Raw genomic sequence first — 12,913 nt, forward strand, 5'->3', positions numbered from 1 at the left:
ATTATGAAACTATTTATTGAACTCAGAATAGAAAGGTAATACAAAAAAAGTTAAAACAAATGCACCTGTGGCCATCACCGCCCCCCTGGATCGCTGCAGCGCCCACCAGGGGGCGGTAGCGCCCACTTTGGGAATCACTGCCCTAAGGTATGAAGGTGGCTGGGCGAGGGTCTGACTGGTCCAACCAGAAGGGGGCGGGGGACTTCAGCTAGACAGGCTCCAGGTTGTGAATCAGGATTGCTTGACAGCATCCCAACCCTCTCTGCACCAAGGTACTTCTGAAAACCACAGTCATTTCCTCATTCTTCTTCCACCTGCCATTAATCTATCCATCATCTGTCAGTCATGCACCATCCATTCACGGATCCATTCATCAGCCCACCAATACCTTCAGCTCTCTCCATTTGCACACTCATTATCTACTCAGATTTTACCTATCCATCCACAAATCCATACCTCTATCTTTCCATCCATTCCTCAGTCCATCTACCACCCATCTACCCCTCCATCCCTCCATCCCTCCAAATACCTATCCATCTACCTACCCATCCATCCACCAGACACCCATTTACCCACTCACCTACCCATCCACCCATCTATTCATCCATCCATATACTCATCCTCCTACTTAGCCATACACCCCTCCATCCATGTGTCCATTTCTTTAAAAAAAATTTTTTCAAATTGATTTCAAAGAAGAAGGCAGAGGGAGAGAAGGATAGAAACATCAATGATGAGCGAGAATCATTGACTGGCTGCCTCCTGCACACCCCCTACTGGGAATCAAGCCCACAACCCGGGCATGTGCCCTTGACCGGAATCAAACCCAGGACCCTTCAGTCCGAAGGCCGACGCTCTATTCACTGAGCTGAACCGGCGAGGGTGTCCATTTCTTTATGTATTGATCCGTTCATAAATTCATCAGCTTCATTAACGCATCCATTCTTTCATTCAACCTTTCATCCATCCCTCCAACTGATCTACCATTCATTCACCCACAGATTTACCTATTCAGTATTAAGTCATGCATTCATCTATCCATTCGACTTTCAGTCCACTCACCCACTCATTTATTAGTTAAGTTAGTCACTCACCCAACACCTACCCATTCACATCCTGAAACCAGACTCTATGACTGAGATGGGGACACAGAAGTGACTCAGACCTGTTTCTTGCCCTCTAGGAATTGATAGTCATTAGGGAGAGGGAAATAACCATCACACACACACACACACACACACACACACACACACAGAGGAAGTTCCCAAAATAGTGTGTGATCAGTGCTGTGCTCACAGTATGTTCCAGATACAGGAGGCCAGGATAGGGAGGGCTGCAATGGGCAGGAGAAAGATTACAAGGTCCCAGGCACAGGATCTAGGTCCCGGGGCAAGCACTTGCTCCAGCCAGGACCCCTCGTGTCTGCACAACTCCTCTCTCTGACTACCTCCCTGCCACCCCACAGGCAGAGTTGATCCACCTAGGAACCAAGACAATGCCACAAGCAACACAGTTACAGTTTTCACCTAGTGGGCAGAGCTCCGACCAGCCCAACCCCAATTACCAAGACAAGGCAGAGACACCTGAATCCAGGGAGACCCTCCCGCAACAGCCTGACAAGGGCAAGATTCCACGCCTCCGGAAGGTGGTCGAAAGCAAGGCCTTCAGGAACATCCTGGTGGACGAGATGGACATGATGCGGTCTCGCGCCGCCACCCTCATCCAAGCCAACTGGAGGCGCCACAAGCTCCGGCAGAAGCTGGTCTCCCAGGTGATGACGGCAAAAGGCGTCCAGGAGGCCTGGCGGCGCTTCAAAGCCAGGCGCCGCCTCTGGGCGGAGAAAAAAAAGTATGTGGACGAGGAGAACATCCCTTACCACCCGCCTCAACAGGTGCGGTTCCACCCTTCAGAGGAAGACAGGTATCTTCCGGCCCCACCTGTCATGGTGAATAAGGAGACCCAGTTCCCTTCTGACGACAGCTTGGCTGCCTGTGCCCACGAGCTGGCCCTGCTGCAGCCCGCGGGTGTTCCACCGCCCGGCATGCCAGCTCCTTGTGCCGCCGGAGGCCCTAGCGTCACTTTCGTGCCGCACCAGACTGTTTCCGTCAGACTTCCGTGTCCAGTGAGTCTGAGTGCAAAGTACCACCCATGTCTGCTAACAAGAACCATCAGAAGTACCAGCCTTCTCCACTTAGAAGGGGACATGACGAAGACCAAGCCAGCGACTGCCAGAGCCAGCAAGGCAGGAGCCCTCGGGCCACCGTGTGAAAGGATTGCCCAGACACTTCATGGCCCCCCCAAGGCCCAGACCCAGGCCCATGTGGAAGCAGAGGTCCTCAGAGCCCCACCCCAGACAGGCCAACCGTCTGTGATGACCAAGACTCCGCTCAAGTCGTGCTTGGCATCCATGATGAACAAATCCATACCCCAGCCAGGCCCAACACCCACGGTAATAATAGCCAAGACCCCACCTCAGCTGGACTCAGCAGTCCCAGTGGCCAAGACCACACTCCAGTCATGCCTGGCAGCAATCTTGAACAAGATCCCAACCCAGTCAAGCCCGATACCCACAATGATAGTGAGGACCCCACCCCAGCCGTGCCTGGCAGCCCCGGTGACCAAGACCCCAGCTCAGATGCGACCAACAGTCTTGGTGACCAGCACTGCACCCCAGACACAGCCGGCTGCCATGACCTCAATTTTCAAGCCCCCGACACAGACCTGCCCAATTCCCGTGATGGCCAAGACCCTGCCCCAGGTCCACCCAACAGCCACGATGGCCAAGTCCCTACTGCAGACATGTCCAGTGGCTACGACAGCCAAGACCCCATCTCAGATGCTCCCAGAAGCCTCAACGACCAAGACCCCTACCCAGACATGTCTGGCAGCCATGATCACCAAGACGCCAGCCCAGTTACGCTCAGTGGCCACTGTCCTCAGGAACCTCTGCCTGCCTCCTCCTGCAGATGGAAATCTGAAAGCTTCACCTCCAGCAGTTGTGGAGGATGGGATTCCCAATGCCTCGTCACAAACAAACCTAAACAGACCAAACGCCAAGGCTGTGGTGAGCGGGAGGCAGACGGCAGGCACGGTCAAAGTCTCGTCCCATTCACACTTGACGGAGGGAAAGGTGAAATACTGGCCCCCACCACATCTGGGGGCTGGGGCTCCCAAGGCTCCAGCGAGGCCTTTTTCGGAAGCCGAGAAAATCAGGGCCTTCTCCCAGAAACAGGTGAGAATAGCAACCATGTCTAACACCAGTGTGGCCGAGGACAGGAGCAAGGTCTTGTCGCAGGCACGCCTGAAAACAGATGTCATGAAGGTTCAGTCCCAGGTGGGCGTGCCTGTGGAAATGGCTGTGGTTCTGCCCCAAGCACGCCTGGGCACATGCCCAGCCAAGCCCCTGCCCCGAGCACAGAAGGCCACCTGTTCAACCACAGCCTCGCCCCAGAGACATATGCTTGCAAAGCAGACGAGAACCCCGCCCCAGGCAAATATCGTCCGGTGTCTGTCCAAGCCCCCATCCCAAGCACACCCACCTGCCAAGCTAACTACGGCCCCGTCCCTGGCCCATCCGGGCCCGTGTCCGACCAAGACGCAGTCCCAGGCACATCTGACCACAGAAGTGATAAAGGTCCAGTCTCAAGCACATCTGCCTGCGAGGCTGACCAAGGCACAGTCCCAAGCCCAGCTGGTCACAGAAACAGCCAAGTGCCTCTATGCTGCCCACCAGGCCGCTGAGCTCAGTAGCAAGACTCGGTCCCAGCCACTCCTGGCTGGGTTCAAGGCCTCCACCCAGCCCCATCAACACGCCGGCTCTCTTGGCACTTTGTCCCGAGCAAAGCCAGAGGACGGATTAACCCAGCTCCCAGCCCATAGCTGTGCCCAGGGCAAAGCTACCAAGGGCCCATGCGAGGAGGCCTCCAAGACCCCGAGCATGCTGGTGCCTCTGCTGGCGTCCACTGGACCTTCCGCATGCAACGTCGAATCCTGGGGTGACAGCCGGGCCACCCTGGCCCCGCCATCGGCCACAAGCCCAGCCGCGCCCTGCCAGGAGGAGCTGGGGGCCGCCCAGCTTGCCTCGCTGTGTGCTGAGTTGGCCACTGTGCTGGGCTCCCAGGAGGACATCCGTGCTCTGCTGGAGAAAGCTCTCCCCCAGGGGGAAGTGAGGGCGGCACTGAACCAGGCCCTGTCCAAAGAGATCCTAGGCACCACGATGGCCAAGGCCCTGCCCCAGGGCATGCTGGGCACAGCACTGGTGAAGGCTCTGTCCTGGGGCGAGCTGGGCACTGCACTGTCCTGTGCCCTTTCCCGGGGTGAGCTGCAGGCAGAACTCACGAAGGCCATACAGGGCAGACTGGTGGATGTGCTCTGCAAGGTCCTGACAGAGGAAGACCGGGCTGCCCTGAGCCAGGCCGTGTGTCAGGGTGAGCTGGGCACCGTCCTGAGCCAGTCCTTGTCTCAGGCGGCCCTCCTGACTGGACTTGTCCTCCCTAAGGCCACCTCGAAAGCATTGGGAAGTGGGATGATGGTGACGCCGGTCCCAGTGGAGGTGGACTCCAGGGAGAGCCGGTCAACTGCGTGGGGGCCCACCGTGGGCCGTGTGAGACCACAGCTCAGCAAGGTCAGGGTTCCCCAGGGTGGGGCCTGGGAGAGCGTTGTCACAGGCGGGCCAGCCGGGCTGTTGGAGGAGATGGGGGATGGGCCCGTGGTCAGGAGGTCACCCTGCTTGTCCGGGGTCTATGTGGGTGCCTCCTTGGTCACTAGGTTGATCACCACCATTCTCCATTTTCCCCTGATTGCTGTTTTGGACCCCACTCTGTCATGGGATAAGGGTGACTCCTCCGTACACCCGGGGGTGGGCGAATCGGCATCAGATCTCCGCTCAGGGTGAGTGACGCAGGCCCCACTTTGCCTGAGCCGCTCCCCTGCAGCCACCCCGCCCTCTGTGACAGCTGCTCATTGCCAATGGCGTGGCCCCAAGCTCCCACAAACCACATGTGGCCAGCAGGACGGCCCCATACCTGTCAGCATCACTGGGGGAGGACAGGGTGGCCCCAGGCACGCTTGCCAGCACTGTGGGTGGTGGGAAAACCATCCACTCCCACCAGTTTGTCACCACCTATAGGGGGGGTCTGCTTATTGGTGTCAGCCCTCCGGGGTCACCTGGGGGGACCCCTGAGGTGTATCAGCCATCAGCGGCCAAAAGTCTGCAGCAACCATTCTTGGTCCCTGTGGAGACCATGCAGAGGACTCAGTCCCCAGGTCAGACACAGGTCTCTGTGGGCCCGAGTGAGACGACCAACAAGATGACCACAGTGAGTCCCCCAACTCGACCACAGACCCCCAAGGCACCCAAACACAACAGAGCATTCCGCTGCCTGGATCCATGGCTCCTGGTCGTCTCTGGGCATTCAAAAGTCAGGAGACTCTAGTCTGTCGGAAGCCTCCCCAGAAAGCCAGTTAATGCCCACCCTTGCCCACACATCCATTCGAGAAGAATTGAACACGGGTATCATTTCTGGCACGTGCTGCCTCAAGGGTGGGGCCTGGCTGCTCTCAGGCTTTAGTGCCCAACAGACTGGGTCTGAGTCCATCCAAATTTTCCCTGGCCAATGTGGGCGCCAGCATATCTCAGGTCAAGGTTGATCAATGGGGACCACCAGTGTCTTATGTCCACGGTCACCACATCCAGTTACCAACAATCAAATGCTTTCACCAGGAGCCTGTAATGGGCATGGCCAGTCTTCTGGGGCCAGGTTTTGTAGCCAATAGGGTGACCACAGCTGGGGCCCCAGGTACTGTGGTTCGTGGCAAGGCCTCCAGCTTTCCCACAGGGTCTGAGATCAATTGTGTGGCCCCCAGCCTTCCACGAGGTTATACGGTCAATTGTGTGGCCCAGACCCTTCACCCGTGATCTGTGATCAGTGGCCTGGGCCAGGACCTTCCTCCAGACCCCATGGCCAGGGCTGTGGTCCACAGCCTTTCTCCAGGCTCTGTCATCAGTGGTGTGGCCCACAGCTTTCCTCCAGTTTTCGTGGCCAGTGACGTGGCCAGGACCCTAGCTCCAGGTTCTGTGGTGAGTGGGGTGCCCCCCAGACTGATTACAGCACCTGGTGCAGGTGGGAAAAGGCAAAGTCTCTCTGTAAGACCCTGTACTAGTAACCTCTCCAAGACTGCCCCAGGTTCAGGGGTGAGTGGGGTGGGCTGAAGTGTCTCTTCTGGTTTTATGGCCTCTAGTGTGGTCGCAGAACTTATGACTGGGGGACTGAGTCAGAGCCTGGTCTAAGATCCGTGGCTAGTGTGGCTAGTCCACCCTCCACAGTCAGAAGCATGACTCTCAGCCTTCCCCAGGGGTCCAGACTCATTGGACTCACCTCCCATCTTTACCATGGAGGGCCCTGAGGACGGGTCTGCATCCCCCTTCCAGGCATCCCATGCCGCTGGCCTGGCTCAAGCTCCTCCCCAGGCCTTAGAATCTAATGGCGGAGCCAGAGGAGGGCACCGAGTGCCCATGGTAGCAAAGAGCCTCACTGTTGAGCCACGTTCATGGGACAATAGCCTCTGAGACCAGAGATGGCCAGGCCATGATGAAGCCAGAGACCTGGACGAGGCTCTCTCCCAGGAGTCCTGATCCAGTAGGGAGTCCATGGTCCTGGAGGCAACCCCATGGATGTCTGAGAGTCCCCTGTCCCCCGATGTCGACTACGACCATGACTTCCTGGCAGAGGACAAGACTCCAAAGGCCAAAGGCCGTCGGAGGAGGAGGCAGCTCCCAGCTGAGCCGAGTCTATGATGAGTGGCATCGCCCCTGTCCTTCCCCAGCCTCCAGGCTTTGCACACCAGGGCCAGCAGTGTCCCCCGAACTCTGCCGCAGAGGACAGACACCAGCTGGAGGGCCCCTAGTTCCCACTTTGTGACTTCTCATGGGGTCCCCGGTGTGCAAATGAACACAGGGCCCCCTGAGCTCATAGGCGTCAGTGGCTCACATTGTCCCCCAGAGCCTCTTGGCTGCTCACATGCCCGGGAGTCATTCCCATGGGATGGTAGCTTCTACAATAATATCAAGGTCGCCTGAGCTGGCCCATGACAGGACTGTGGCATCTAGTTTCTGCGTCTGGGATGGGGGGATCCCAAACACTTCCCAGAGGTCAGGGCCACCCGTGTGGCCTCGTGTGCTGCCGTACAGTGTAAGGCCAGTGGGGCGGCATCCCGTGGGTTCCAGTGCATTTTGGAAGCCAGTGTCGGGGAACCTGGCTCAGAGCAGCCACCATGACCTCCTTGGCCCTAGAGCAGCGGTTCTCAATCTGTGGGTCGTGACCCCTTTGGCGGTCAAATGACCCTTTCACAGGGGCCGCCTAAGACCATCCTGCATATCAGATATTTATATTACGATTCATAACAGTAGCAACATTACAGTTATGAAGTAGCAACGAAAATAATTCTATGGTTGGGGTCACCACATGAGGAACTGTATTTAAAGGGCCAGAAGGTTGAGAACCACTGCCCTAGAGAATCCTACACATCCTTGCATAGTAGCTCTGCCTCCGGAAGGCTAGATGGTTCTGTGGCCAAGACTGAGCCCTCCCAGTAGGTGGCGGAGCATGCCTCCAGGTCCCTCAGGAAGACCCCCAAGGCTCCATGGGTGCCCTGCCGTAACGCCAACGATCCCTGCGGCCATCTGGTGCACGACATGGCCATCCCTAGGTTGCACGACGAGGTTCAGAGGGGGTTTCTGGGTTATGAATCTTCACCAAGTGGTTCCTGGCAGCCCCCTTTTAACCGGGAGTCGCTACGGGGACCTCGGGATCTGCATAGCACCATGGCTCCTGTGGACAGTCACAGGGCACCTCTGACTTCTGCTTTACTCCAGGGCCCCGTGGACGCTGGCGTGGCTGGTGGCCAAACGTGGAATCCCACCATCCCCGGTGCTGCCGTTGGGCCCATGGAGGGGGCCAAGACCCCCTGCGGTGCATGGAAACCAGCCAGGTGCGATGTGCCGTGGGCTGCCATGGGCAGGGAGGCGCTGGTGGATCCCAGACGGTGTGGGGAGCTGGTGACGTCAGTTCAGACTGTGGAGAAGATAATAGTGCAAGCCGTGGTCGTCATACAGGCGTGTGCACGTGGCTACCTGGTGCGCCGTACCATCAAGGTGTGGCACCGGTGGGCTGTCGTCATCCAGGCTGCCTGGCGTGGCTACTGTGTGCGGCGGAACCTGGCCCAGCTCCTCAAAGCTGCCACGGTCATCCAGGCCACATGGCGAGGCTACAGCTTCCGCCGGAACCGAGCCCGGCAAATGCTGCTCCCCCGCACCTGGGCTGAGGAGAGTGGCAGGACCACGTCCACTTCCGACCACCGCTGCTTCCAGTCCTGCCGGCCGCACGACTGCACCCTCTGCCAGTCGCTGAGGCCCCGGCTGGGGAGCCCACCCAGCGCCGTGATGCTCATGGGTTCCAGCCCCCGCACGTGCCACATGTGTGGCCACACCCAGCCCACGAGGGTGGTGCAGGGCATGGGCCGGGGCACCACGGGCCAGGCGGGCAGGCTGAGGGGCTATGACACCCAGCTGAGCCCCCAGAGACCCCAGCAGCCCCGTGGCCAGAATAAGGCGGCCACGGTCATTCAGTCCATCTGGAGGGGCTTCCAGGCACGCCGCCGGCTGATGGAGAAGCAGGCAGCGGCCAAGATGCTGCAATCCAACTGGCGTGGCCACTACACCCGGTCCTCCCTCACCACGGATGCGCTTTTGAGGCCAGCGGCGTGGGACAACCCACAGAGCACGCAGTGGCCAGGAGTCTAGGACCTTGACCGCCCAACGGGGGACATCAGGGGCGGTGCCATGTGGCTCTCTCGGTCTAATGAATAAAGTTCTCCACAGCCTGGGCCTTGGTCTCTCTGTGCTCATAGCGGGTATCTTGGGCCTGGGTGTGGGGGGCGTGAGGGGAATCTGGAACACTCTGGACGGGGGGGACCCTAAAACTTTCAACCACTTAGTTGGCACCGAGGGTCTGTGTCTGGGAGAGGGACCCACGCCCTTCTCGGAGGTCAGGGGCCTCCCTGTGGCCGTGGAACCTGTCCATGACTAGTGGGGCTGTGTCCGTCGGCTCCCCGTGGAAGGTGTCCCTGACACACTCCAGAAGCCGGCGTCTGGCCCTCGTCCCTCGGCCCTAGAAAACCCCACGGTGACTGCATGGGGCCTAATTCAGGAAACGCGAGGGCTTTCCAGCCAGGTACTAAGTTGGTGGGATGCTGGGCGCACCCGCAAGGGGCTCCAGTCTGAGTGAGAGGGAGCTGAACACAGATGTTCCCAGCCTGTGGGTGTCAGGGACAGGGCAGGGAGTGGGGAGGGGCTACAAGCACCCAGAGGGGCAGCCTGCTTGGAGGAGTGGCAAAGGGGAAGGTGGCATGGGTTCAGGCAGCTATGGAAGGGGCCACAGAGTGGGTGCAGGCTGCTGTGGGGAGGAGGACTGAAAGCAGCAAGGGGGTCCTGAAGGGATGGGCAGAATTTGAGGGCTTCTCGGTCATGGTTCAGGTGGGACTTTTAGGCGAGGTGGGCGTCCAGGTGGAGAGGGGGCCAGGTATGGCAACCCTGGGAAACGGTAGCACCCATTGGCCCTGTGTCCTGCGGCCCCACCTCCACCTCTCCCCTGGGCAGGTGTAAACACAGCCACCTGGCCACGCCCCTGGCCCCACGTCACACCTGTGTCCTGCACCCTCCCCACGCAGGAATGGCAGGCTCCCAGCTGCCGCCGCCCTTCTGCTGCTGGCTCGGTGCTGCTGCTGCAAACTGATGTGAATTTCTCTGCTTCCGCGGACACCCCTACAGGTGAGAGCAGGTCAGGAAGAAGGTGGGCCTCTCCATAGCTGGAGGGGGCCGTCCTGCCCAGCCAGACACCTGGTGTCTGGGCCCTTTCCTCAGGCCAGGCTGGTCTGCCAGGCCCCCGCCCCCAGAAGGGCTGCTCCCCCCAGAAGCAAGGTGGGGGGTCATGAGAACAGCTGCAGCACCCCCACCCCCTCCACCGCCCCGACTCCAGCCTTGAGGATGCCACTTCTGCAGCCCCAGCTGACCTGAGCCAGTGAGAAGCTGTGGCTGCCTCATAGCCAGTTTGAGGTTCCATGTTCAACCTGTTCCTACTAGCCAGCCCGCAAGGGAAGGAGGACCCAGGGCCATGGGAAGGTGACACGGGCTCATTTCCTGGTCACGAAGCACCTGTGGCTCCCAGAAGCTCCTGGTGCCTGGTTGCCTTCTGCTGCCCTGCAGGACTGTTCCCAGGGTAAAGAACTGAACTTCTTAGTGAGATTTATTTTACAGTTGACATACAATATTATATTAGTTTCAGGCGTGCGACAGTGATTCAATAAGAGTTGAACTCTTGCATTGCCTCCCCTCCCACAAAACCATCACTCTCTCTGACCTGTGTACCTGCCCCAAACCTGTAATATCAGAGTGGAGGCCACCACGCATATGACACGTTTTGCAGGCAAGGGCTTCACTCGGAGAGCACCATATTTATCCCCATTTTATAGCTCAGGGAATCGGGGCTTATGAATCTCCCAGCCTGTGCCAGAGCTGGATTAGAACCGGCTGACTTGGCCCCGGCCAGCCTCCTGGTCTAGGGGTTTCTGGGCAAAGCAGACTCATGGCACAGTCCATAGAAATAGCTCCAAGCCCTGGCTGGGTAGCTCAGTTGGTTAGAGTGTAGTCCTCATATGCCAAGGTTGTGTGTTTGGCCCCCGGTCAGGGCACACACAGGAATCAACCAGTGAATGTATAAATGAGTTGAACAACAAATTCTCTCTCTCTCTCTCTCTCTCTCTCTCTCTCTCTCTCTCTCTCTCCCTCATCAATAAAAAACAAACAAACTTCATAAAAATAGAAATAAAAATAAACCCACTTTACCTCTGATCAGCTCTCCAGTAGCTCATGAGCTCCTGTCTACTCTGTGCCAGGCCCTCAGCGGAGCTTGTGTCCTCCGCTACCTCCTCTTTCAAGAATCACTAGTTTTCCTCAGTTCACTTTAAATTTTTAAAAAAATATGTTTTCATTGATTTCAGAGAGAGGAAGGAAGAGGGAGAGAGAGATAGAAACATCCATGATGAGAGAGAATCATCAATCAGCTGCCTCCTGCATGCCCCCTACTGGGGACTGAGCCGACAACCCCAGGCATGTGCCCTGACCAGGAATGGAACTGTGACCTCCTGGTTCATGGGTCAATACTCAACCACTGAGCCACACTGGCTGAGCTTCCTCGATTCACTTTAAAGGTTCAGCTCCCCAGAGTCCTGGCTTGGCTTCAAGTCCACAGTGGCCCCTGAGTCACCCTCATTTCAGCAAAAACTTCTCTTCATCTGGATTCTTCCTCAAATGAGGTGAGAGGCAGTTTGGGAAGGCTGGACTTTTTTTTGTTTTTTTGTTTTTAATATATTTTATTGATTTTTTACAGAGAGGAAGGGAGAGGGATAGAGAGTTAGAAACTGGAACACTTTTTCCAGATGGATACGATCAGCTGCCTCCTGCACACCTCCCACTGGGGATGTGCCCGCAACCAAGGTACATGCCCTTGACCGGAATCGAACCTGGGACCTTTCAGTCCGCAGGCCGGCACTCTATCCACTGAGCCAAACCGGTTAGGGCATGGGAAGGGAAGGCTGGCCTTTTAGTCCTTGACTCCTTAGAGGTCCTTGAGGGGCCCCCTTCCCACCTTCCTAGTTCCCTTAGGCCTCAGTTTCCCACCTGTAAAATGGGGATAAAGTCAGGCCCGGGCACAATGCCTCTCCTAGGCTCAGCTGTCATCCCCACAGGGCCTGGGAGACTGGACAGGGCAAAGTGGGTCTGCGTGTGGACCCAGACCCCTGTTGAGCCTGGTGCTGGAGGTTATTTCCACATTTCTGCCATCTGGGGGGTAAGAGAGGAAGCACGAAGATCCACTCGGGGCCGCGTGGACAGGGTCGATGCATGAACTTGCAAGCAGCTAAAGTGCCCAGCAGCCTGGACCTGGGAAGGAAGTAACTGTAGGAGGTGGCCCATGAAATATTTACCCACCCTCGGCCTGGCCCCAGGGCTCCGTGCTGGGAGAGTCAGGAGCCAGGGAGCAGCTGGAACAAGGTTGGGGGCGGAGTTTTTCAGAGCTTTGACCCCCTGACTATTCCCTGCGCCCAGGCCTCTACCCCCTCCCCATTAGAACTCTGAGTTTGTCCTGACCAGAGCTGAGCATTGACCTATGAACCAGGGATCAGGGTTCAATTCCCGGTCAGGGCACATGCCCAGGTTGTGAGCTCGATCCCCAGTGTGGGGCGTGCAGGAGGCAGCCGCTCAATGATTCTCTCTCATCGTTATTCTCTCTCTCTCTCTCTCTCTCTCTCAAATCAATAAAAATATATTTAAATAAAACAAGAAAAATCTCTGAGTTTGGCCATGAGGACCTTCCGGGTACCTGCAGAAGATTAGGGCTGATCCTCTCTGGGGAGCTCCGAGGGGCCTGTGCACCCACATGCGCGGGCCTGTGTAGCTCTCAGAGGTGCTGGCTGCCAGAGGTGCCCATTTTACAGACAGAAGATCCTTTGAGTCCCAGAAGGTTTGAAAGAGTCACCCAGAGTGCTGCCTGGGTCCAGCCATTACTTGTACCCAGAGAGCTTCTGGGGCCCCAAAGCAAGAGGGGGGCTGGGAGAGTACGACGGGACTGGAGCCCGCACTGTGGGTTCAGACAAAGAGCTCCGTACAAGGGCACTGCCTTTCCCACTGAGCACTGAGGTGGCGAGCGAACTCCCCCAGGCCCCCTGGGCGCAGGCTTACTCTCTGAGGGAAGAGGGAAGAGGCATCCAGAGAGGCTGGCCCGGGTCCCCCACCCTTGCCCCTCATCGTCCTCTCCCTGTGCCCTCTGGTGTTTGCTTTCCGATGTTGGGAGGGAGCTGA

The 12,913-nt window shown here is 57.7% G+C and overlaps 1 protein-coding gene across 2 annotated transcripts; it reads left to right on the plus strand.

The window, feature by feature from the left end:
* Positions 1-1,376: 1,376 nt before the first annotated feature.
* On the plus strand, positions 1,377-8,880 carry KIAA1683 (KIAA1683 ortholog). 2 transcript variants are annotated; one of them, XM_014545776.1, is made up of 2 exons: positions 1,377-4,624; positions 7,874-8,880. In XM_014545776.1, the coding sequence occupies exons 1-2, from the start codon at positions 1,496-1,498 to the stop codon at positions 8,798-8,800; spliced, it is 4,056 nt and encodes a 1,351-aa protein (XP_014401262.1). In that variant the 5' UTR covers positions 1,377-1,495; the 3' UTR covers positions 8,801-8,880. The 2 variants fall into 2 exon arrangements, with proteins under 2 accessions (XP_014401262.1, XP_014401263.1); XM_014545777.1 differs by having other exon boundaries at positions 1,377-4,316; positions 7,874-8,407.
* The last annotated feature ends 4,033 nt before the right edge of the window (positions 8,881-12,913 follow it).

The sequence above is a fragment of the Myotis brandtii genome, unplaced genomic scaffold, assembly GCF_000412655.1.
Source record: "Myotis brandtii unplaced genomic scaffold, ASM41265v1 scaffold421, whole genome shotgun sequence".
Taxonomy (NCBI): Eukaryota; Metazoa; Chordata; class Mammalia; order Chiroptera; family Vespertilionidae; genus Myotis; species Myotis brandtii.